Below are 27,345 nucleotides of genomic sequence, written 5' to 3'. Positions count from 1 at the left end.
AGAGATAAGAAGAATTGCAGAGCCAAGTACAGACGCACAGACGATCAGCGTAATTCTCGGAAATGCAGCACGTCAAGAAACTCCAAACGGTCAATGTGCCGCAGACAGTGAAGAGTTGAAACCGGCCTAATAAGCCACCCAACGTGCTCACAAAAGAACCAATTGGTGATATCAGTTATCTGACCACATCGGCGATATTGTTTAACTTACTGATCGCCTAATTACTGTCTATCAGTGTTTTATAAATATGTTGTTGATCAATGTTTCTTAAAAGCTTTTGCAACAAACCCACTAAATGCAGTGAAAGCCAGGGGAACAATAATTCATTTTCATAATTTTACAGTCCAGCAACTAGCATCTGCTACACCCATCCCACACGAGACTGTAAAGATATACTGCGTAGCAAGTTTGAAGCTTTATATGGAGTTTGTATTTCTGTCCGTCATATATGTCGTGCCACATTTCTCCTGTCAAGTCAGTTTTAATTGTATTGATATATTTCAACCAAAACTTCTTGTCATTGTCCCTTTAGTGTGTGATCTCCTATTTGCAGCTGATTTTCGTCTCATTTATCTAATTTTATCTGGTAACATTACATGTGTGGTCACATGATCAGTTATAGATACAAAAAAGCATGTGTTGTCATTATTCCTATGTACTCAATATTTACGAAACATTTCGCTCTGCTCTACTATTATTTTATTTCCACATTGCATCATTGTAAAAAGACCTTTTATACTTTGGTGGAGTATATGATTTCTACTGGATGTTTTTTGCTTTCAGGTTTTGTCGTAAATTTTGTGTATGCAAAAATACTAGCAAACTGGAGTCAAGTAACACCACCGCTTGTTTGAACTAACGTTATTTCGTCATCATTTTGAGTTGATAATTTTTGTTCTGTCCAAAGTCTTTCGCTTTTGCTTGTTCAAATACTTGTGAACGTTTTGCAAATTGTCTGCTAAATTCAACTGTCCGTGAAGCTTTATTATTTCTTAGGTTCACTTTTCAAGCATTGAAAGTGACTTATTTTCATCTGTATTTTTATTTTGTTAGCATTCCATATAATTTGCAACACAATTATAACTTAACACAAGACTGACCATTTGATTATTTCTAAATTAATTATCACTGAATTTTAAGTGATTTTTTTATCACCTTAAAATTTACCTTTTATTACCTTACATTATTTTGAAACTATGTTGAATTTAACAACAGTGAAATACGAGTGAAAAGTTAAAAGTAAAAAATAGACACTAAGAAGTGTAAAAAAAGTTCCAGATCTAGTTTTTATTGTAATTCATCTAAACGTGAGTATCATAAAACTGGTGAGAAAGGAATAAAGCTGTTTTAAAATTGGACAGTGGATCATAAGGATTACTATAAAAACTGTAGAACAGAGAATAAAGAGCATGTAAATGAATACTAGAATGAACACAGGAAACAAAGCTAGAAAAAGACAATGTACATGAATAATAGAATAAACACAGGAAACAAAGCTAGAAAAAGACAATGTACATGAATACTAGAATAAACACAGGAAACAAAGCTAGAAAAAGACAATGTACATGAATACTAACATTAACACAGGAAACAAAGCTAGAAAAAGGCCATGTACTAGAATAATAGAATAAACACAGGAAACAGAGCTAGAAAAAGACAATGTACGTGAATAATAGAATGAACACAGGAAACAAAGCTAGAAAAAGACCATGTACATGAATAATAGAATAAACACAGGAAACAAAGCTGGAAAAAGACCATGTACATGAATACTAGAACAAACACAGGAAACAAAGCTAGAAAAAGACAATGTACATGAATACTAGAATAAACACAGGAAACAGAGCTAGAAAAAGACCATGTACATGAATAATAGAATAAGCACAGGAAACAAAGCTAGAAAAAGACCATGTACATGAATAATAGAATGAACACAGGAAACAAAGCTAGAAAAAGACAATGTACATTAATAATAGAATAAACACAAGAAACAAAGCTAGAAAAAGACAATGTACATGAATAAAAGAATGAACACAGGAAACAAAGCTAGAAAAAGACAATGTACATGAATGCTAGAATAAACACAGGAAACAGAGCTAGAAAAAGACCATGTACATGAATAATAGAATAAACACAGGAAACAAAGCTAGAAGAAGACCGTGTACATGAATAATAGAATGAACACAGGAAACAAAGCTAGAAAAAGACCATGTACATGAATAATAGAATAAACACAGTGTGTGTGTGTGTGTGTGTGTGTGTGTGTGTGTGTGTGTGTGTGGTGTGATTTGGATTTTTAACGTAGCTTTAACACTATTTCAGTCATACGGCTACGATGTCTGCGGTGTGACAGTTTATAGTGATGTCTAGCACTGGGGCATCATGCCGCAGACATGTAGCATGATGTCCCACCCAGTCATATTATCCTGACACCAGGCCGACCAATTTTAACACTAACATCTTAAAGCTGAGCGCCAAGCGAGGCAGCTGTTAGTACCATTTTCTTTTAAGTCTTTGGTATGGCTCTGATGGGGACTGAACCCACGACCTCCCGCATCCGAGGCGTACGCTCTAACCACTAGACCATCGGAACGAACAGAAGAAACAAAGACAGAATAAACAGCACGAACAAAAATAATAGAATGAACCGAAGAAGCCAAGATAGAATAAAAAACATGAACTTGATTAATAGAAAAGTACAGGGAAACAAAGATAGAATAAGAGCATATGCATGAATAACAGAATGAACACAGGAAACAAAGGCAGAATAAAGAACATGAACTTGATTAATAGAAAAAGCACAGGGAAACAAAGAATAAGAGCGTGTAGATGAATAATAGAATGAACACCGGAAACAAAGATAAAATAAGAGCATGCAATAGAAAAAGCACAGGGAAACAACGAATAAAATGTACATGAATAATAGAATGAACAGAGGAAACAAAGATAGAATAAAGAACATGTACATGAATAATAGAATAAACAGAGGAAACAAAAAATAGAATAAAGAACGTGTACATGAATAACAGAATGAACACAGGGAAAAAAGATACTTCAACGATAAAGCATTCAGAATAATTCGAGTTAGAATGCTACAGTCAGTGCATCACAACATGAAAGCCAAACAACGTTGAAAATGTTAGATATACCATCAATTGATTTTTGCTATAGGTGGTTGATTGTGTTTATACCTGGAAGTGTTTGTGACAACGCTTTAGAACTTTTCCCGTTCTTTTCTTGGTGCTTCTTTTGACTTATTTTACCCAGAAACAAAACAGCAAAGAAAATAGTTCCTTTTGGTCGAACACAGGATACACAAGGGATAGTGTTACAAAAATAAAGTGCTGAGATATCGTAGGAAAGAGATATCATAGAACAATGAATATCCTAGAACATAATGAAAAGGAATATCCTAGAACATAATAAAAAGGAATATCCAAGAACATAATAAAACGAGATATCCTAGAACATAATAAAAATAAAGATCCTAAATATAATAAAAAGAGATATTCTGGAACATAAGAAGGGAAGATATTAAATATGTGAACTTTTCTATTGAGGAGTATTTTTTGTCATTCCTTAATTTGTTTCATAGGTTCTGTTCCTGCTTCTTTGTTTAATCTAGTTTGTATAAATATTTTTAAAATGGCATACAGTGCTGATATAGGTTGTCCTAAACTTAATATCAAATTAATCCAGTGAATCACATAATGTGATTTACTATCATGGTCTTTTAACTCTGCTATAACTTATCTTAATGATACATGTGTAAATATTTAATAATGAAAGATGTTCACTAGTGAAAAATGTTTACTAATGAAAGATGTTTACTAATGACAAACTTTTGCTAATGAAAGATGTTTACTAATGAAAGGTATATATTGATGAAAGCTATTTACTAATGAAAGGTGTTTACTAATGAAAGATGTTTACTAATGAAAGATGTTTACAAGTGAAAGATGTTTACTAATGAAAGGTGTTTACTAATGAAAGATGTTTACAAGTGAAAGGTGTTTACTAATGAAAGGTGCCTATTAGTGAAAGATGTTTACTAATCAAGGGTGTTTACTAATGAAAGATGTTTACTAATGAAATGTAATTACAAGTGAAAGGTGTTTACTAATGAAAGGTGTTGCTGGGATTAAATCATCTATCTAGTAATGACTCGGATACTTTAGATCATATTTAACTGACAAACATTTCACATGTCTTTATTATCTGGTTTTGAAAACTCATTGTCGGTTATGTTTTACTATTTTATTCTTTCCATGCTCCAATTCCCATACAGTTTTTATCTTTAATTACAGAGAAAGTTTGATTATTGGTTGAATTTTTCATTGACACCTAATTCTTTCACAAGTTGTTCGTTCGCAAAAAATTACATGTCGTGAAAAACTAAAGCATAGTTGCATTTCGAATTAACATGCTGATATGTTTGTCCTCGTATGGAAGATGCACACTGACCGTGTGAACATCATTATGTTTAAAATTCTAACAACATAGCAAATAAACATTCTAGGTTATAAGCCAATGTTCTGTGTGACCTATGGGCAATAATGTTGTATTTGGTGTTCCTGGGTGGGGTATAATTTTTATTTTCTTTCTTCTAGCATAGAGATTAACGATTCAAATTCATGTATTTTTGTTTTTAAAAGCTAAAGCAATTATAGCTTTTTTTATTGTACTCACGAGTTTATGGGTGGGGCAGAACTTAGTCTTAGAGGATGGGTACATTTTACAGTAATTAGAGTTTTCAAAACTTCCATCGTATGATCTTGTAAGCATCTAAATTTAATAACTTGTATATATATATATATATATATATATATATATATATATATATATATATATATATATATATATATATATATATATATATATATTCTTGAAGAGAAAATTTTGCAATAATCGTGCCGTGACGAAGACAATTACATTAATACCTCAAGCATGTTAGATGTTGTTTTTATATCTGGAATAATGTGTTTAAAATTATTTATTGCATTGAAACTTATTTCAATTTATGTTTTAATGTTTTCATCGAATGTGGTCGATAAAAATATTACCCATCTCAAATGTATGTCTATAGTCATCATCCTATAATGTAAAATATGTTTAGTTCAATTTGTTGCAAACAGAGTTACTGATATGCACTTGCGGTATATACTTGTGGATATTAATATATTGATGTGAGGAAAGAAATACGAGAAATTTTATTCAAAATCCGAAGTCATGTTGTACACGGTTGTTTTTTGAGGTGATAATTAGAAGTAACAGCGTAGACCCTGATTTACCAGCACAATGTTCGACGGTGGATCTGGATGTTGGGTGTTTGCTGTTTGGAGCGGGTGAGAAACGAATAAATAAGAGAGCTATCCCGCATCTTACATTTTCCACAAGAACAACTACATGATGGTGTTCACTACAGAATGCCGGGGAAAAACACACAAATAAAACCCTGTGGCAACACCATGTACTACTACCTTTTTTAATGATATTTCCCGGGCAACACTTATAACTTTAACACGTGGCGTTTTATCATCTGTATGTCATAGTTCTCGCTCCCTCTTTTACCACATCTAGGCCATAGCTCTTGCTCATTTTTTATCGTCTCTATGCCATATATCTTGCTCCCTTTTCATCATCACTAGGCCAGAGCGTTTGCTCCCTTTTTCCATCTCTAGGCCATGTCATTTGCAAACATTCTTTTAATATCTCATGGCCGTATCTCTTGCTGCAATTTTACCATCGCTATACCACAGCTTTTGCTCCCTTCCAACAATCTCTAGATCATAGATAGGTTGTAGATTGTAAGTAGAATGTAAGTGGTGAGAATGACTGAATTGACTACTGGGGCCTAATGGAGTGGGTGGTTGGAGCACCGTAAGTAGCAAGGAGGAGTTTTTTATTGGCATTTTACTGTACCTACCGCCATTATTTTGGACAGAATGTTTCATTATGAGTTCTCTGATGAAGCTGGTGTGCAAAGTGACACCAAACAGTGCTGTGTTCAGAGATAAGGAAAGGACTGGTTTGATACGGTGTAGGAACATGTCTTGGTTAAACGGCCTCGGCATGATATCATAAAGTGTAGATACAGTACACATACTTCACTGGAATAAAGCAAGCTGGAAGAAAGAAACAGAGTAAATCCAATCAGGAAAAGGCTATGCTACCCGAGCTTTTAAGTAAAGTTTAAAAAAATGGCTCAAATTTGTGAAATTTGGACATGCGCTTGGTGTTCTTGTTCAACATATTTGGAGAATATCAAAGTAGACTCGATGTTTATACTCACAGAATTAGTGTACTTCTCATATATGATAAAGAAGAACAATACAAAACAACCATTAGGAATTTTAATTACAATGTACAAAACAAATAAATATTGGATTCGAATTTAATAAACACGAAAAACAACGCCGCTACTTTTTATCTGTTAAAACATTTAGTTTAACGCCAAGCTCCTTGTCCGCCCTGACTCATCATTTGATATGCCATTAAACCATTAAGTCCTTCTGCTTCACCGCCACCTCCCATCAATAAGAATGGCATGTAAGAATTAAAAGAGCTTCCAGCAGCCGCACTACCTGAAGTAGCTCCCCCTGCGCCTCCCTCAGCGCCACCAGCAGCGGCTCCAGCACCAGCTGAGGTGCCGAATCCAGACATCATTAGAGGGAGCATCATAGCGTTATCCCCCATTCCCTCGCCTCCTGATAAAAGCATCATTTGTGCCAGTGTGTCATAGTAGCCTCCGGAACCTCCGGCTGCTCCTGCTGCAGCAGCAGCACTGGCTGAAGCGGCACCACCGGCTCCTGTTCCTAGACCGGTACCCGTACCTGAACCGGTTGCTGTTCCCGCTGAGGCTCCGGACGCAGCTCCATTATTAGCCCCTGCCCATGCCCCTGTTCCTGCCCCTGCCCCCGCACCTGCGCCAGCCCCTGCCCCCGCACCTGCTCCGACTCCGGCTCCGGCTCCGACTCCGATTCCGGCTCCGACTCCGACTCCGATTCCGGCTCCGGCTCCGGCTCCGGCTCCGGCCCCGGCCCCGGCCCCGGCTCCGGCTCCGGCCCCGGCCCCGGCTCCGGCCCCGGCTCCGGCCCCGGCTCCGGCTCCGACCCCGGCTCCGGCCCCGGCCCCGGCTCCGACCCCAGCCCCAGCCCCGGCTCCGGCTCCGGCTCCGGCTCCGGCTCCAGCCCCAGCCCCAGCCCCAGCACCGGCTCCAGCTCCCGCTCCACCCCCTGCACCAGATCCGGCTCCAGCTCCTGCACCACCAGCACCTCCAGCTCCTGCACCGCCTGCACCACCTCCTGCACCACCACCCCCTGCTCCACCTGCACCTCCAGCTGCTCCTGCACCGCCTGCTCCACCTGCACCACCAGCACCACCGGCAGTTCCACCTGCTCCTACTGATTCACTACTTTTCTTTTCCTCTTTTTTCTTCTTGTTGTCGCAGTCCTCGTCATCGTCATCGTCATCTTTGCATTTTCTATCATTCTTCTTCTTCTTGTAATCTTTTAGAAAATCAACGAAAAGTTTCCATACTTTTTTTCTTTCGTCATCATCGTCATCGTCACGTTTCTTACTGACTGCTGATCCGGATGCACCCGACCCTCCAGAGCTACCTGAACCACCTGATCCACCAGAACCACCATCTTTACCATCACCACCTGCACCACCAGAACCAGCTCCCGCACCACCACCAGCTCCTGCTCCTGCGCCAGCGCCTCCACCGCCAGCACCAGCTCCTGCGCCAGCACCGGCTCCAGCACCTGCACCTCCTCCGAATAAATCAAAGCCATCTCCAAAGCCATCACCAAATCCAAATGCACTGCCAAAGTCAAATCCACCACCGAAACCAAAACCTGTGTGAAATAGACATCATTACACCTCCCGCAACCAATCATTATTTGCATATAGAAATAGAGGCATTCAAAAGGGTGGAATAAATACAAGCTAAACGAAAATTTTCAGTTTTCAGAGTTAAATTGAAACAATTGGTTCGAACTCTGATGCTATTTACCTATCATATGAATTTAACAAATTTTACACGGTGTTTCTGAATATGTCAGTAAACTCAATTAAAACATCACATCTTTCGAGTGGACTGAAAATATCAAAAGCTACTCTATTTCAAAGCGATATTAAGACGAAATTCAGATTCCATGGACATCAATGTAAACTCGTGTATATTTTTTCCGAAATCTCCATTATTCCTTACTTTAGAATTCCCCCACCCCGAAAAAAACTCATAAAGTGAAAAAAAAAGTTTATGAAGAAAACCAGAAACCTGTGTGAGGTCTATATTCCTGTGTCAGGTCTATATTAATATTTATACCACCATATGTATATGTATATATATATATATATATATATATTCATCACAAGTCAGAATATATTATCCATGTAAAGAAGGATAATAGATTCTTTTCTTTTTTTTACTTTGAGCATAGCGTATCAGGTCCTATCGATCTACATATAGCTCTGCATGGCCTTAAAAAAAGAGAACAAGTTAACCGAAGTAAATTGTGAAGGTTGTTATCTTTCTGAATTATTGACACACGTCGTGATATAGATCTGTCCACAATGTAGATCTCTAAAATTTTATGGAAACATTTTAAAAAATTAACAGTTAAATTTAGAAGCTGTATTTCAAGCATGTTGTCTAAAGATGCGGCTCTAACATGTACTACAGCCTGATTTTGACTTTAAATGAGATTCGTGTACTTACTGTTTAAGGATAAAGAGAGTATACATGCTGCACTCAATAGCTTTGATGCATATTTTTTGTTATTACTTTTTGGAATCAAAAATATTTTCACGGACATAATGTTGACCAATGGAGATTAACTCATAATAGACCCTAAAATAGAGTACAAAATTGGTCGCAGAGAATATAGATGACGAAAGGACCCTTACACTGACTGTGATGACACCTATCTGAGACATTGCCTTTAAGTATGTTGTCCCTTTTGCCTCGATTTCATAACAAAGCACTATTAACGTGACACCAAAACCCAAAGTGAGTGACTTTAAACAGATTAGTAATAAAAGCAATAAGAGCTTGTTTGATTATATAATTTCCGGATTAATTCCATATGCGCTGCTGCTGCGAAATGTTATTGATGCGCAATGTTCATGCAGGTAAGATGCATAAATTTACTGTTATTGCGTCTTATCGCGCATGGAGTCTTCAGGGCCTGAAGCAAATAATGTCACCCAAAAGTATAATTAAAATATAATGCCCCAATTAGAGACTGTATTATAAAGGAAAGAAAGAAAAAAAATCACTAATTAACGTCTACGGAAGCGGTAGAGATTATCTACTTTACCGGGCGTTTGATCGAGTCACAAGTATTAAAGAACGTTCCTTTGAATTAATTAACCTCATGACAACGTTTCCAATAAATTGAATTTTTGATCTCAATCGTGTTATTAAAAGTAGTTCTTGGACTAAACTTGTATTCCTGATAACAGTATTTCGAATACAAAATATAGACCGCCAAACATGTAGCCATAATTATTTTTGTAAATGTCAAACTGTATGCATTGAGATTATCTAATTGGTTGTATTGAATGACGTATACTTGAAATAAGTTATATTATGTTCATCTTTTATTTCCTGTTACCTAGAGATTACAGGGGCTTTAGTACTTAAAGACAATGTTTCGTCACACATATGGTGATATAAACAAAGACAACCTCCAGTTGGAATTATGTTTATTAGCTCAAATAAGTGAAGTCCGTACATTAACTAGGTCATCTCTTGCAAAAAAATATAAATCCATATATAAACTTGGTCACCCTTTGTAGAATAATCGTAATGATGTGTCCTACAAATGTACATATAACGTTATGCTCTGGGACATAACAAAATTTTCTGAATTTATTGTGAAACAATCGTACGGTGCAGCTTTCAAGATTATGCAGTGTACAAAGTCATCCATGGTCTAATCATCATGTATACTGGATACTATTATTATTTATACATATGTACATTTGAGAGTTGACATTATATTCTTTCTGCTCGCTCTGATAAGAAGAAATAAAGTGTATATTCCCCACTCCAGGGACTCGCCGGTATCCTCGAATGGAAGATGTCATCGATAGGACGTCCATACACTGACACATAGTCTTTAAATTAAAAGTTAATTTGTAAACAATCTGAGTCTCCTCAATACAAATTGGAACCTTGTCGAATTTAAACCATTTTAGAGCGGGTAACATTCCTATGTCTATTTAAGAATGAGAGATTAAGAGATAGAAATATATGATACTGACACTCACCCCATATACCCATTTAGTGGGTCATTGAGAAGAATTAAATTGGAATAAATTCTGAAGAACATAACAAAGTGTTCAATTTTCCCTTTTTTAAATACGCCTAATAAACAGCATTGCTTATCGCATCTATTTAGTATTTATGACCACCGGAAGCGGCTGCGGCAGCGGCGGCAGCAGCAGCGGCAACAGCATCGTCATCGAACCCTTTGTCATCGGCCGCTACTGCTGCTGCGGCGGCGGCAGCAGCTGCAGCTGCCAACCCACCTCTTGAACCAAAGCTTGATCCTGCGGCGGCAGCAGCTGCTGCGGCAGCTGCACTTCCTCCTGCTCCTGCTCCAGCTCCTGCTCCTGCTCCCGCTCCAGCTCCTGCTCCTGCTCCCGCTCCAGCTGCAGCACCTGCTCCGGCAGCAGCTGACGCACTGGCAGATGCGCTAGCTCCACCTCCACCGGAAACCAATCTTGTGAAAAGATTGTAAAGAACCTCCAAAGACTCCTGGCTATCACTTGAGGCAGAGCTAGCAGAACTTTCCGCGTCCCTGCTCTCGCCGCTGGAATCACTATCCCCATTAGAGTCTGAATCAGAGTTGCTGTCACTGTTGCTGTTGCTGCTCGCACTGGAATCCTCGCTACTGTCACTCTCTCCGTCAGAATCAGAGTCAGAATGGGAATCGGAGCTGTCAGCAGAATCATCGCCGTCTTTACCATAGAACCTGGCAAAATCAATGGACCCAAGACGACCTCTACCAGCGGCAGCTGAAGCGGCTGCAGAAGCTGTAGCACCTCCAGCACCACCAGCACTTAGTCCACCTAGTCCCCAAGTTCCACCAGCTGCAGCGGCAGCGGCAGCAGCGGCGGCGGCTGCGTCATCTCCAGGTCCACCCAGTCCAAAACGTCCACCACCTGCAGCGGCAGCAGCAGCAGCGGCGGCTGCGGCTGAATCACCTCCTAGGCCATCCAGTCCAAAACGTCCACCACCTGCAGCGGCAGCAGCAGCAGCGGCGGCTGCGGCTGAATCACCTCCTAGGCCATCCAGTCCAAAACGTCCACCACCTGCAGCGGCAGCAGCAGCAGCGGCGGCTGCGGCTGAATCACCTCCTAGGCCATCCAGTCCAAAACGTCTACCACCTGCAGCGGCAGCAGCAGCAGCAGCGGCGGCAGCAGCTGAGCCACCTTTAAGACCACCTAGTCCATTCAGTCCAAAACGTCTACCACCTGCAGCGGCAGCGGCAGCAGCGGCGGCAGCAGCTGAGCCACCTCCTAGACCACCTAGTCCACTCAGTCCAAAACGTCTACCACCTGCAGCGGCAGCAGCAGCAGCAGCAGCAGCGGCAGCTGGGCCACCTCCTAGACTACCTAGTCCATCCAGTCCAAAACGTCCACCACCTGCAGCGGCAGCGGCAGCAGCGGCGGCAGCAGCTGCACCACCTCCTAGACTACCTAGTCTACCAAGTCCAAAACGTCCACCACCTGCAGCGGCAGCGGCAGCAGCGGCAGCAGCGGCAGCAGCTGGGCCACCTCCTAGACTACCTGGTCCACCAAATCCAAAACGTCCACCACCTGCAGCGGCGGCAGCAGCAGCAGCGGCAGCAGCTGCTGATCCACCTCTTCCGTAGCCTCCTGTGTCATCATCGTCACCGTTTTCTCCCCAGAAATCCTCCCAGTCATCCCAATCCCAGCTCCAAGAATCATCATCCCAGCTGTCCCAATCCCAGCTGTCATCACTCTCGCTTCCCCACCATCCTCGTCTTCCTCCACCTCTACGTCCAGCAGCAGCTGCGGCAGCGGCCGCTGCTGATGCACCGCCACCGCCAGCGGCTGCAGCTGCTGCTGCGGCTGCGGCTGATCCAGCACCGTATAATGACTTAAAATATGGGAAGTAGACTCCCTCAAAGCTGTCGCCGTCATAGCTGTCGTGTTCATAGCTGTCTTGGTCGTAACTATCGTCACTGTGAGACCCGTAGCGGTAGCTATTACCTGCAAGTACAGAATATAAGAATATCTGAGTTGCCGTTAGCTTCACTATGCTTTGCCTACAAGAGTGAAGAAAAGCGTTATTTATTGTATACTCTTTCAAGTCATATTGAAATATATCATTGGGATAAAATGATATCGCCACAGTCGCGATACCATGTATATCGCTACAATAAGAATTTTGGAGAGTTCAATGTTTCCATTATATATATATATATATATATATATATATATATATATATATATATATATATATATATATATATATATAATTGTATTGTGTGATGGCTTTTGTCCATGATTACATGCTATGTATATTTAATTTGCATTCATTAAGCTATTACATATTACAAACTAAATTATTCAAAATTGCTTTTGAACATAACTTCATGCAATTTTTAACAAAGAGCCAGCTCAAGGAGATATTATATCCGGGATGTAAATATTGTATCCGGGATGTAAAATATTGTACATGGCACATACATTGCATTGCTAAGCTACTAACACCTTCAATTTGGAGTCATTGCGTTACTAGCATTAAAAAGTAACAGCACTCAACATCGTTCAACCTTTATTTTGTATTTAATTGTACTATCTACAGCATACATAATGAAGGCTTTTTATAGTAATCTGTGTTTTTGTTGATATTTTTGTGTTTTAATAGGTTTTCGTTTGCGTAAATGTTTTTGTGGATTAGTGCCCGATAGATTTTGAAAGTCCTTTGATCGGTTTTGGAGCAGTTTTGCACTGTTGTTGTTGTTGTTATTGTTGTTGTTCTTGTTGTTGTTGTAGGGTTTAACGCCATTTTTCAGCACACGATATGTTATACATGGCGGCCAGTGTTAATGGTGGAGGAAGAACCCGGGAAAATCCCGGACAGAACCACCGACCCACGAGAAGCACTGTTGGTTGTCAGTTTTTCTGTCGTTCTATTATTTCCCTGACGAACACTATTTTATTCAGTGCCTTTGGAAAGACTATTATTTGCCTTGTGATATGTAAATTATATAGAGAACTTCCTGTATTTTGTATGAACCTAAAATTGCGTCCTTATTTCTTGATTTAGTTATTGACTTTAGGAATTTCTGACTTTCTCTTTTTTTTGACTTTCTATCTTATTGACTTTCTGTATTATTGACTTCATATATTATTGACTTTCTATATTATTGACTTTCTATATTATTGACTCTATCTTATTGACTCTATCTTATTGACTTTCCATATTATTGACTTTCTGTCTTACGTCAGTAAGATTTCAATACGATAGACTTTATTGACTTTCTATATTATTGACTTTCTATCTTATTGACTTTCTATATCATTGGCTTTCTATCTTAGTGACTTTCTCTATCATTGACTTTCTATCTTATTGACTTTCTATATCATTGACTTTCTATATTATTGACTTTCTATCTTATTGACTTTCTATATTATTGACTGTATATCTTATTGACTTTCTATAGTATTGACTGTATATCTTATTGACTACATACATTATTGACTTTCTGTCTTATTGACTTTCTATATTATTGACTTTCTGTCTTATTGACTTTCTATCTTATTGACTTTCTATATCATTGACTTTCTATATTATTGACTGTATATCTTATTGACTTTCTATATTGCTGACTTTCTATATTATTGACTGTCTATCTTATTGACTTTCTATATTATTGACGATCTATCTTAGTGACTTTCTATATTATTGACTTTCTGTCTTATTGACTACATACATTATTGACTTTCTGTATTATTGACTTTCTATATTATTGACTTTCTGTCTTATTGTCTTTATATATTATTGACTTTCTGTCTTACGTCAGTAAGATTTCTATACGATAGACTTTATTGACTTTATTTATTATTGACTTTCTATATTATTGACTTTCTGTATTATTAACTTCATATATTATTGATTTTCTATATTATTGACTTTCTATATTATTGACTTTCTATATTATTGACTCTATATTATTGACTTTTATCTTATTGACTTTCTATCTTATTAATTTTATATATTATTGACTTTCTGTCTTACGTCAGAAAGATTTCTATACTACAGAGTTTACTGACTTATTTATTTTTGACTTTCTTTATTATTGACTTTCTATATTATTGACTTTCTATATTATTGACTTTCTATATCATTGACTTTTTATATTATTGACTTTCTATCTCATTGACTTTCTATTTTATTGACTTTCTATATTATTGACTTTCTATCTTATTGACTTTCTATTTTATTGACTGTATATCTTACTGACTACATACATTATTGACTTTCTGTCTTACTGACTTCGTATATTATTGACACTATATATTATGATAGAATTACTATTTGTACCAGAAACGTATTAAATTAACATATGCAGCGGTCTAGACAGATATAGGACTCTTGTTCTCTGTTAAAGAAAACTGGTAATGATGTCATTGAAACCTGATTGTCTGTCGTAAAGAATCTAGAGTCTGAGAACTTAGTTAAGCTGCATTTTTAGACATCATTATTTCGACAGAACACAACATAAATCGCTAGACCTTTGATTCCAAACTTGAAGCACATACATAAGTTACCAAAATGAGTGGCTAGATTTAATTTTTCTTTAATGGTTATGCATGATTTTTATTCATAAAGCGAAGAAACAAGGTACAAAATTTTGAGTCATATGGAGATTTTTTGGCAGTTGAGGCAAGATCTGAGTCAACCAGGTCAGGATGAGCATTTTCCACTCAGCAATGAGTTTGGCATCTAACCTATAACTCGTACTCAACTCTTCGAGAACAGTTTTTGTAATCATACGACAATTGTGTTATTTAAAACATACATATGGTATAGCATGTCTTTATATATTTAATACGCATAATAACAATTCATTGCGTTACAAATGACGTCATGTAGGTATAGTGACCGAAGCATCCGAATATTTTTCAACGTCATTTCATCTTACATCTGTGCTAATTTCAAAATATTATTTATGAAACTAGTTGAATAATTTCCAATCGATGACTTGAGAGACTAATTCGATTCATTTAATAAATTTCATTTGAAATGAGTACAAATGTAAAATCTGTTTTGTTACGGCTCAAAATGCAACTGGACTAAAGTCACGCGATAAATGTATGCCGTTTAAACTATTTTTATGGAAAAACCGAGCAGGTTTTTTAACATGCACATAATAGTCGTACATTCTTGACATTATTGTAGTAGTAAAATTGAACTGTAACTGTTTTCATGTGTTTCAATCTTTCACAGAGTTGATTGTCTTTTGTTGAAATAACTATGTCACTATCTCGAGGTCAATTTTATGTTTGACTTCGAGTTCATCGATGAGATCACGAAAAGGTTTGTGTCGTTCGAGATTGGGTAATGACTGACTGTCAAAAAACCGTCACATTAGCAGACTGGTTTTCAATTTGTCGCCCTTCTCAATGAATTGTAACAGATTGGTTTTCAATATGTCGCCCTTCTCAATGAATATTAGAAGACTGGTTTTCAATTTGTCGCCCTTCTCAATGAATTTTAACAGACTGGTTTTCATTATGTCGCCCTTCTTAATGAATATTAGGAGACTAGTTTTCGATTTGGCACCCTTCTCAATGACTATTAGGAGACTAGTTTTCAATATGTCGCCCTTCTCAATGAATATTAGGAGACTGGTTTTCAATATGTCGCCCTTCTCAACGAATTTTAAAAGACTGGTTTTCAATCTGTCGCCTTTCTCAATGAATATTAAGAGACTGGTTTTCAATCTGTCGCCCTTCTCAATGAATATTAGGAGACTGGTTTTCAATATGTAGCCCTTCTCAATGAATATGAAAAGTAGTCCACCTATCCACGTTTATAGACAAAAATTTCACATCAAAGTTTGATTGGCAACCTTTGAGCCTATTCGAGGTTTTTAGTTTTCTTTGCTTATAAGCTGACAGTATCTCCTATATAGAACGCTCAAGCTATGTTATTTTATATAATATCCAATATTTCAAGCAAAGCTATACAGCTATATTTATATTGAAGGGGTACATGACGTATAACATGCAAGGAAACAGTTATATTTTGTAATAATATTCCGTTTCGCATTCTCCAAAACACTATAAGGTGAACTAATTAGATCAGGATCGTTCAGTAAGCTCTGGTTGGACAGAGTGGTGAAACCACACCAAACGGATAAGGCATATTGGTATTATCAAAAGCTGAAAGTCTAAGCAAACGGACGACACTTGTCTATTGAAAGCATCACCATGTGCCCTATACTGTTGCATTTTTACTTACGACAAAACTATGAGATTCAAGTGCAATCACTCATTTATCTTAGTGTGTGTGTGTGTGTGTGTGTGTGTGTGTGTGTGTTTTGGAATTGTAACGAAGCTTTAACATTTTTTCAGTCATATCGCTACCATGTCTGCAGTGTAGCAGTTTATAGTGATGTCTAGCATCGGGGCGTCATGCCGCAGACATGAAGCATGATGTCCCACCCAGTCACATTATCCTGACACCAGGCCGACCAGTCCTAACACTAAACTCTTAATGCTGAACGCCTAGCGAGGCAGCTGTTAGTACCATTTTTTATAAGTTTTTGGTATGAATCGGCCGGGGTTCGAACCCGCGACCTTCCGCATCCGAGGCGTACACTCTAACCACTAGGCCGCCGGAGCAGTCCTTATGTGTCTTATGATCACGAAACAATGGTCATGTTCATACTGAAGTGTATATTGTATGCATTCCGTTATTGTAAAAGATATTTGCTTAAATAATGAAAATAGTTGTACTTTGTTTCTCGTAGGGTTCTTTTTTTATATTTTATTTTGTGTTTTTTTCCTTATTTAGTATATGGTAGTTTTATAGCTGTTTAAAAGGTCTATAACATTTAGTTCTCATGCATATATAGTTTATGCAAAAAGCTATCGCTACCAGTATATTTCTACTGACTGACACGAGTTCTCTGTATCATGACAAAGTCGATGACTTGTGTACATGCCTTAGGTTTAGAACATTACAAGTGTCTTGAGAATATATTTCTATCACGCATATCAAAAGATACAGCGACATTTTTACTAAGTTCGATTAGATTTAAGTAAACCAATGTGTAACGTGTCCAAAGGTACTCTAACTGTAAATCATACCGTTTCAGCGTCATTAACGTTTCGCGAATACGCTCAGTACACCATATTAGCCAAAGAAATATTTAGCAAGAAAATGGCTTTAATTAGTTTATCACTGTAGGGCAAATTCTTTTCAGAAAAATAACTTAATCGCTACATTCGCTGAGCTTTTGTACCTGGTAAAATATTCTGATTTGCTGTAGATTTAATGTACCATATATTTCCGCACTTGATTTGAATTTGGTTATACAAAAACACAATGCACTTCGTATCGCTAATTGCAAGTTTCATATTTTCATTTAGACATAATAGTTTTATCTCTCACCGGAAACATTAGAAACACAAATCTAAACAGGCGCTATCATAGAGTCGGTTTCTCGGGAAAGGTCATGTCAATACATTAAGATGTCAAATTACCAAATATAAGCAAGCCTGGCACGTTTAGGCACCACGCATCAAATATAACTTTAGTGCGGAGACGCATAAGGTTTCTTAAAATGTTTTAAGACATCATCTGTGAGACTATCAGTGATAAACCTCTACCACTGCTGTTTCAAGCTGATCGCCACAAGACAAGAAATGTTCAATTCAAGTGTTAACTATTCATTTTTCATTGTCCATTGTTTTCCATTATGAGTCATAAAGCGGCTGAAAACTTTCAAAAACGTAAATGAAGCCACTTTGCATGGAGCTATTTAATTATGACTTAATTAAAAAGAGATCAGGCAATTGCAATGCTTCATTACCCAAGCGTATCCACAATGGCTTGACGCGGCAGCAAATTGTGCAATGATACTACTTCGGTTTAGACTGCTGAAACCAGCGTTTGTTTTTCGTCCGTTATGATGTGGTTGCAATGGTTGGTGCCTGGTGGCTCTCCAGAACTTCAGTGAGGAAAAATATTTGTATGTCCATGTGTCATGTAATAATGCAGTAACGGCTGCGACGAAGACACAAAAGTTACTGATATCTCAATACGCAAAGTGTATCGACAAATGACAAAGAAAAAGAATAACTTACCGGCCAGGACTAAACCGAAGAGAACAAATAATAACGAAATTTGAAAAGTCATTCTGTTGTTTGCTGAGGCGTCTTGGTTGATGAACTGTGTATATTTTGGTTATCTGAAAATCGAAATAAAATCCATGAATTACTATAAACTTAAGACAAACATTGTAATGATCGTTGCATAAAATGTTATTTCTCCTTGAGGACATTTTTGGTACTCTGGTTCTAAAGTGAGCATATTATTATAAATTATGAGCTGAATCTTTAAGAACTAATCACATAGCAACGAATTAAACAGATAAATAATGTATTTAAAAAAAGGATTTCTACGTTGTGGGTTAATATGTACAAACGGTTCACGGTATATGGCACACGAAAGAAACATAAGGATAAACTTATTTGATGACTCGAATCTTACCTTGGGATAAAGTTAGGACTGAGACTAGCTCCTTCTAACTCTGCCCTTATCCACTGCGCGAGACTTTGTGTATGAACGGCTGTCACTACACCTTAAATCCCCGGCCAGCCTCACCGCATGACTGGCTAATAAACGAGAAACGTCACGTGATGTCACGGCGAGTCTCTATTAGGACTGACGCGCATGATGGGCCGTGACTATTGTGGTCACGTGGTGTCATACTGAAGCACGAATGTCCGTAACATAGATGGGCCACATATCTCAATGCCCGACATGGAATTCTAGGCGACATTTAAAGTAATTAACGTAAAAAATGAATTCTTTAAAAAGTATATAAGACCTGACTGGTTTTCATAGATTATTCGCTATGTCTATAGTACTGAAGGTCAACTTAGAGACATACGGAACCTATATTTCAGCACTGTTTAACATTTGAGTTGATTGATCATTAAGCACGTTGTTGTTTTTTTTTTTTAATTACTCTTTATGTTAAGTTTTTAAAGCCAAGTATAATGTTTAATCTAATTTTTCTTCTTTTAATATCCATAATCCGTTTTGTGATAAAAATCTGTTGTTAAATACAGGTAAAAAAAATTTTTAATTCAATAAAAATGCTAGCCTTGCAGCATAATTATAACAGTATTACAATGTTTTCTTGAAAGCAGAGCAGAGCATGCAGTCCAGTGTCTACGTCAGGATAAACAAACATCATTCTCTACCATCTTACATTGTGCATGATAAACTTAAATCCACTGAATGCGCCTTAACATGAACAAATTATAATAACATTATCAGAAAGGAGAGCGAACAGGTTCCGACAAAATGAACGTGTTTAATAATGTGCTCTCCAAATTTCTGCATATAGAAAAATGAAATGTTGACATACATCGCAGCCGACTATGCTTATTGTAAGATAAGTCGGTACAACATGAGCAGGAACTTATGTATCCAATCTGATCAAAAGACAAGCAGACACACCGTCAAAAGGTATGTTGTATCCAGTTAGATTAAAAGCTAAGTAGATACAACGTGTTGTAGGTCTGTTGTATCCAATTCGATCAGACGATAGGTAGATACAACGTTCAGCAGGTATGTTGTATCCAATTTAGTTCAATAAGTTGATACACCGTGCGGTGTGAATTTTGTATCTAATTTTATCAAAATATAAGTAATTACAACCCGCAGCATGTGTGTTGTATCCAGTTTGACTAGAGATACGTCGATACACCATATATCAGGTCTTATGTATCCTATTTGATTAAAAGATAATCAAATACACCATACAGAAAGTATGTCTTATCCAAAAGCGCTTGTTTTCTATATATGATAGGTATACCATGCTGGTTCTACATCATTGGTATTTAAAGAACAATGAGACTGGTTTAGAATCGTATTATTCCCAGAATTGTTTAATTGCATTTCTTTCTGTGTTACATCTTTCTCCATGCGTGATTTGGTGTGTTTTTAGAATGCTTTTTCGCGTTTCTTTTTCGTCTGCTTTTCTGTTCTCTTCCACAAATGTTTCCCAAATATCATTTCTCACATACCGACGTGACATGAAAATAATATTTTTGCTTTGAGAGTGTAAGAAGAATATTAAGTACCTTGCTGACAGAGATTAACATTTTTATTGCGTCTAATTATGACATATAATTAGGGAGCTGTTTTCAACAGTAATTGTTTCCATAAAAGAACCTAATGGATGAGAGATGTGACAAGAAGACAGATAAGGATGCGAATCTGGGTCATTTAGGCAGCAGTGGTTCCCTTACATAGCTGGCTTTTATTAAACATTTTGAATGAAAATTAAGGAAGTTAGAGTGTGTACTTCTTGTGCTGCATGACTAAATGTTTATTTTTTCCATTAGGAAATTGAATCTTATCATTAATTTTACTCTTTTACAGAAGTCATTAACTTCATTTATAATCTTGATAAACAAGATATACATTCTGGGACTAAACTTTACATTTGAGTAGGTAATACACCTAACATGAAATTGATATAGCTTCTATTAAAATTTACGGAAAATTTCTTTCCATTATGATAACTAAAAGAATACTTTTTATGAAACCTCCATGAAACGCTGCAAATAAAACTGAAAATGGATTTGCTATCATTGTGTATTGTTTTTTACTGTTGGTTTTTGTTTTTGCACTTTAAGGTGATTGTTTTTCTTGTATGTATGTATGTATGTATGCATGTATGTATGTATATAACATTTTTAATAGCACTTTTAATACTTTATTGACTATATCATGACAAGGAAAGAGATCAAACTCTTTTCCCAGGACACGCCGAGGCAACTGACCAAGTCTCTTGGATTACAAGATCCACGCTCTACCAAATTAGCCACCACGTTTCCATATTCGCATGGCACAATTATTTTCTGGAAATAGAAGTATATGCTATGTGTATTTTTATTTATCATGCGCAATGAAAACATCATTCATCAATAGCTAGCTGGATACGACCATATCCCAGTGAAGCATGAAAGCGAAGTAAGTTGTCTAGGTCGAATTTTTAATGCAAACTAGGCTTCAAGTATAAAGAGCTTTATCACAGATATTATCGGACTTTTCTCGGGGTCTCGTTGTTATGTATCACATACAGTTTTCGTCTTTGATGCTTTCAGTATCAAGCGTATCAATATGTACATATTTTCGAACACGAGAGAAAACGGATAAACTGAATGAAGAACAGAAATTGGCACAAAGATGCTGAATCTACTATGAGTTTTCACTGTAATGCTGAATCTATTATGAGTTTTCACTACGACGTTCAATGAATTAAGAGTTTTCAGTGCTATACTGAATCTACAATGAGTTTTCACTGCCATGCTGAATCTGCTATGAGTTTTCACTGCGAAGCTGAATCTACTATGATTTTCACTGTAATGCTGAATCTATTATGAGTTTTCACTACGAGGTTGAATGTATTATGTTTTCGCTACGAGGTTGATGTATTATGTTTTCGCTACGAGATTGAATATATTATGTTTTCGCTACGAGGTTGAACGTATTACAAGTTTTCAATGCGATGAACAATCTACTATGAGTTTTTCCATTAGAGTCACACAAACACATAATCTTACACGTTGAGAAATTCCCTAAATAATTTCAACGTCGAAACAATTATACTAAAAACAATGGCGAGATATTTCATATATAAGGCGGTAACAATGGCGTCCAAATTATTACTTGATTAAGGTGGGCCATAAACAGATCGATTTTCTTACAAATTACGAAATAAGAAAATTGATTAAACTTAATGTTGAAACCGGCTAGCACATATTAGTTTCTGTTCTGAATGGTCCCGTGGATACATCGGAAAATCATGCCTACATGATATTCTATAAATAACGGGGAGGTAAAGTATGAATGCCTCTACAATATAAAATTTACCAGTTATACGAACTGTTTTACTGCTACCTTAACTTGTATTTCCATGACGCTTGATACAAGTGGTTTCTTTTCGTTGGGGCACTTCCCTTGTCAAGTCTTCCTGATTTGCGTAGTTTTTGCACGTTGTCTAAAGTTCAAAAGGTCTTGCGTTTGTTTTTTCTCACCCACTCTATGAATAATATATCAGTCGATCATTCAGAGAAATCAAATATCTTCTCTGTCTATTAATGCAGAATTCGGAAAACGGCGGGGAAAATAAATAATTTCTATTTCTTAACTCAACGTACCAATTATAAAAGACCTCAAAATTTAAAGATGTATGCTATATTCCTGCACACAGCGAAGGTCATTTCCATTACTATGATCGGACCTTCGTATGTAAATGTATATGCCTTCTTCACTTAACTATGGGTTGTTGTTTTGTTCAGCCATGATTGATACTAACTTAACTTCATCATCATTACTTTAGTAAGCCTATTTCCTTTCACGATGACTACTTTCTTTAAAGCGACTTAATTTGTAAACCTTCCTTGATTATCGAGTATTGTCCATTTCTAACGGTGAAAACCCTCATCTAATGGGCAATAGGAGTTTCTACTGAATTAGGGTGGGGGTGGAGAAATGCCAGATTAAACTTTTTTGGAGGAAAGAACATCTATTTGCAGCCAACAATCCACTAATGGCTTCTTACATGCAGACAAATTGATATAGATTTTGTATCTTCGTTAATGTAGAGACATAGAATGAGAAAGTCACGTTCAAGGAACCGGATGACGACCGTACAAATGAACCCGACTCTGGGCGTTAACTGACGTGTACTCGTTCATATACTAAAGAATTCATTTATTTTGTATTTTAACTTTCTTACTAATGGAATATAAATCTGAAGAATTAAAAAGTAATTAAAACAAAAACAAGCTTTTTCACACAAACTTTAACAGGGGTGAATGGACCAGGATTGACTGTAAAAAATATACGAAACCACTAATCTAAATTAAGCAATAGAAAAGTTAATGACACGTCTCTTTTATGGCTGTTGAAGCTTTGCATTCTGACATGTGAGTTTGAGGTGAGGCTTTTGTTTTAAATGAAATTGCATCCTCAAATAATTGTCTGTGATATTTATGTCTCAGAGATCTGTAAAGTTTTAACCGTGATTGTCGAACAAAAATGAATCGAATGTTGATCCCTCAATTTCAGCCACTAATGAAAACTTTATAAATGTCCACTCATTATGGTTAAGACCATCATGGCTGTGCGGAATATCTTTGGTTGAATCTCTTGAAGACACATTCAAGAAACAACTAGAAACATTAACACCAACGACCAAATAATTGGAAAAACAAACAGACAAACAAACAAAAAACAGCCAAATAAAATGATAGAAGCGAAAATAGAAAAGAAGTTCATAGTGATCTTTTTTAAATCAGGGTGTTCCAGCATCTTCAACACTGTGGACACGTGGACCAAAATGTAAAGTTCGTGGGTCATGATATATATTATTGCAAGTATACTATAATTATAGAACTGACTTTCCGTATGAGTGTGGGCCACACAAAAATTACCCGTGGGCCTGTTGTTGGACCACTCCTATTTATGACATATTTAAGGCATCATCTCTTTAATTAAATTCATTGGAATACAATTTAAGTACCGGTTTAATTTTTTGCTATCCTTTGATTTCCCTGCTTTATTTTTTTTAAACTCAGTCCTACTCATTTTGACGGTCGTATCATATTTCCGCCCGAGACTGCCTCAGTAGAAAGCGTTTAATGGCATCTGGGTAAGCTTTAATTTTGTCTAATGATTTTATTTTATGTTTAAACAGTTTTGAACTAAAGTTGATTATTAAGGATTTACGATGTTATATTATATAGTTTTAAGATATTATACTATATGGTTGTAAGACATTGTTTGGTTTTAAGATATTATGATACATGGCTTTAAGATATTATACGATATGGTTTTAAGATATTATGATACATGGTTTTATGATATTATACTATATGGTTTTAAGATATACGCTTTATTATGCCACAAATATATAGGACTTCCACTATGGATAGATGGGTTTGAAAAGCACGTTTGATTTTAAATTTTAAAAAAAGATACAGAAATTTATTGCGACAAATATGACAGGCCAATCTTCAAGAAGAAAAAACACATTTATTTAAGAAACCGTATTACTGTGCTGCAGGGAAGATATTCACTAAGAACTGTCATGTCACTTTTATCACTGTGTGACAATAATATTATTTTTATATGAAGGTAATTTAATTGGTTAAACTCAGTGTTGCAATGATATTATTTTTATATTAAGGCATTTTAACTGGTAACACGCAGTTTGGCAAATGCAAAATATATATTTCATATTAATCCTTCTAACTTTTTTCTTCACCAACGTTTTGTTTGCCAATGCCGACACATGTGCAATATACAGATTGTGACTTTGCCATCTTTGATGCCAGATGTGGGCATTATTACAAAAGTATTTACTTGAAATTGCATACAGTATGCAGCCCAGCGACGCCGCTCAAACAAGCTCTCCTGTTGATATTTAATTGGACAGTAAGATGCGATTAGTATGAACGTTAATCTGTACCTTTCCCCGGTACGAGCATTTGAAAAACAAACGGCTTCAACGTGAGAAAATGTGCATCACTACTTAATTTCATATATATGAAACCTAATACATTCGTAATTACTACAACAGTTCTTAATTACACTAATTTGTCTCTGCACATTATCATCATCATCCCTGCCATGAACATACATTGTTGGAAATTTATTGCTGTGAAGCATGTCAAACAATCTTCAAGTTGCCTCACGATTTTATGTGCTTCGACTTATAATAACCTGAGCGTGGTCCTGTATGGGTCAACCTACACTTACTGTCTCACGCAGGCAAATCAGAGTTTGTGCATTTGTGCAGACAAACTAATTATGATGCAGCAATCTTACACAACTTCAAGCTAGTAAAAAATGGTGTACAAAAGGCAAAAATGATGATTGAAGATAAGTCAGACCAAACCAATCTACCTTACTTTGGCTAAAGGAAGTTAATGTGAAAACTGATCTCCTTTACAACTCTCCTGTCGTTTTATTATTACGGACGTAATTGATGAACGCGGATCAGGATTTGGTTTGAACATCTTATTGTAAAATGTTGGCTACTGTTTCGGAATTTTATTCTGGATGAATACTGTAACGCAAATGGATAAGTAAAAATAAACTTTTAGCTTATCATGAATGTCAATATGAGGTGGAATCAGCTTGCTTTAAGCAAGTAGTTTGACAACATTGAAATTTAAACTATTAGGATTTTTTAATATGGGCTTCGCTAATGAAAAACAAGTGAAAACATCCACACATTGCAGATAGTTATACCCCAAAAATGTTTATAAACAATTATAAGATTACTTAACCACTTCGAACGTTTTTGTTGAACATATCATGTCTCAATTTTTTATACCGTCTCAAATGTCAGACACATAATACTTTAAAACCTCGTTACTACGATCATGAAAGTTCAGACGCTTACATAAATACCAATATATTATGGAAACAAATTACAGCTGACAAACAGAAAATAGACGACAAAGAATAGAAAAAATAATTAATCTTACAATGTATCTACATATTACGCAAGTAAGAAAGACATCAGTTTATACAGAAGGGTCTTTGATAGTTATGTATTGTTAAGCAGAAAATACTGAGCAATTTTCAACTTACTCATGCCAAACAAGCATTTGCAGTAGATAGGCTTAACATGACTCTAATGACTGTAATGTGGAGGTTTTTGTTCAAAATGAAATAAAGTAATTAGTTGACGTTAGTTGCTTGTCCAAATAGGGTACTAAATGACATCACAACAAATGATAATATTTCGAGAATATCGAATGGATTCGAGCAATATCACAAAGAAACTGATAATCCAATACAGTGTATAAGATTGCAATACGGTCTAAGGATTGCGAACAGAGTTAAATGCAATGAAAATTTTATGGCTGTAGTCATCAAGGCTTCTAAACAAATTTCATTCCAGGAGGGAATGCTAGATATTCACACAGTTACTGAGTTAACTATGAATTTCTTTTAAATAAAATCGTAACTATGTTCAAGTATTTGAGCCGCTCCTGTGACCTAGTGGTTAGAGCGTCCGCCTCGGATGCGAGAGGTCGTGGGTTAGAATCCTTGCTTAGTACCATGTTTGTACGTCATTTGCTTTGCTGCCATTTTCTTCAATTTGTCGCTTAATTCGTATGTTGTGTGTGTGTTTTGCATTTTTAACGTAGCTGACAATTTTGCAGTCATATTGCTATGATGTCTCCAGTGTGGCGGTTTATAGTGATGTCCTTTGGTACGACTTGGCCAGGCTTCGAACCCACGACCTCCAACATCTGAGACGCTCTAACTACTAGACTATCGAAGCGGTAATAATATACCAGAGATGAGATGTTTACATTTTTCATTAAAAGGAAACGAGGCTTGACGAGTTTCCTTTTAATAAAAAATTTATACAACGAGTGGTATATCATTGATACAGCGTACATACTGTACATATATTTTATTTATGTCACATAAAAATACATATATTTGCCATTTTAACGGAGTTGGATTGACGAAAGGCGACTATGTATTGACTGGGTGAATGAACTCACATCCCTGCCGAGTGTGACCGCTACAAAATGTAGTCTTTTTGTACCTATTCACAATCACCTTTTCATATTGATAAGTGATTGTTTTCATTCTTGAGTTTCTATTTTTATTCACATTGATTAAATCAATATAAGTTACACTTGTGATTTATACATGACAGTTGGTTTTAATTGATTCTTGAATACTGAACGTTTCTCAATGCATTGACGTACAGGCCCAAGGAAATTGGCGTGGAATAGAATCTAAGCAAAACGATGAACCAACAAGATGTAATTAAAATATTTTAATATATTTAAAGTTCGTCTAAGTCATTATTCTGCTTTAATTAATATTACTATTGATCATAATCTCTCTCTCTCTCTCTCTCTCTCTCTCTCTCTCTCTCTCTCTCTCTCTCTCTCGTCGATTTGACTGAACATTTGCCATCATTCTTCATAGGTCCAGAGACTTTGAGGTATTACATAAGCGAAAATCCTCTATTCTTGTCTTTTTATGGATTTTCGCCCTTATGT

General features: G+C 36.6%; 1 protein-coding gene across 1 annotated transcript; it reads right to left on the bottom strand.

Annotated features, from left to right (window-relative positions):
* Positions 1 to 6,339: 6,339 nt before the first annotated feature.
* On the bottom strand, positions 6,340 to 18,930 carry LOC149779454 (uncharacterized). Its single transcript, XM_089940132.1, has 4 exons — positions 18,773 to 18,930; positions 18,367 to 18,470; positions 10,543 to 12,252; positions 6,340 to 7,859 (listed from the first exon to the last, which is right to left on the bottom strand). Exons 2-4 carry the CDS (start codon positions 18,416 to 18,418, stop codon positions 6,448 to 6,450), a joined length of 3,174 nt encoding a protein of 1,057 aa, XP_089796258.1. The 5' UTR covers positions 18,419 to 18,470; positions 18,773 to 18,930; the 3' UTR covers positions 6,340 to 6,447.
* Between the last annotated feature and the right edge of the window lie 8,415 nt (positions 18,931 to 27,345).

The sequence above is a fragment of the Sinohyriopsis cumingii genome, chromosome 17 (assembly GCF_028554795.1).
Source record: "Sinohyriopsis cumingii isolate HCF-2022 chromosome 17, ASM2855479v2, whole genome shotgun sequence".
Classification (NCBI taxonomy): domain Eukaryota; kingdom Metazoa; phylum Mollusca; class Bivalvia; order Unionida; family Unionidae; genus Sinohyriopsis; species Sinohyriopsis cumingii.
This window is presented reverse-complemented; position numbering and strand designations above follow the sequence as displayed.

Coding starts and splice junctions, on each gene's coding strand:
- LOC149779454 (XM_089940132.1), bottom strand. CDS start 18,418: ATGACTTTTCAAATTTCGTTATTATTTGTTCTCTTCGGTTTAGTCCTG. Junction 12,253..18,366: donor CTTCGGTTTAGTCCTGGCCG/GTAAGTTATTCT, acceptor CTGTACTTGCAG/GTAATAGCTACCGCTACGGG. Junction 7,860..10,542: donor ATCAAGCTTTGGTTCAAGAG/GTGGGTTGGCAG, acceptor TATTTCACACAG/GTTTTGGTTTCGGTGGTGGA.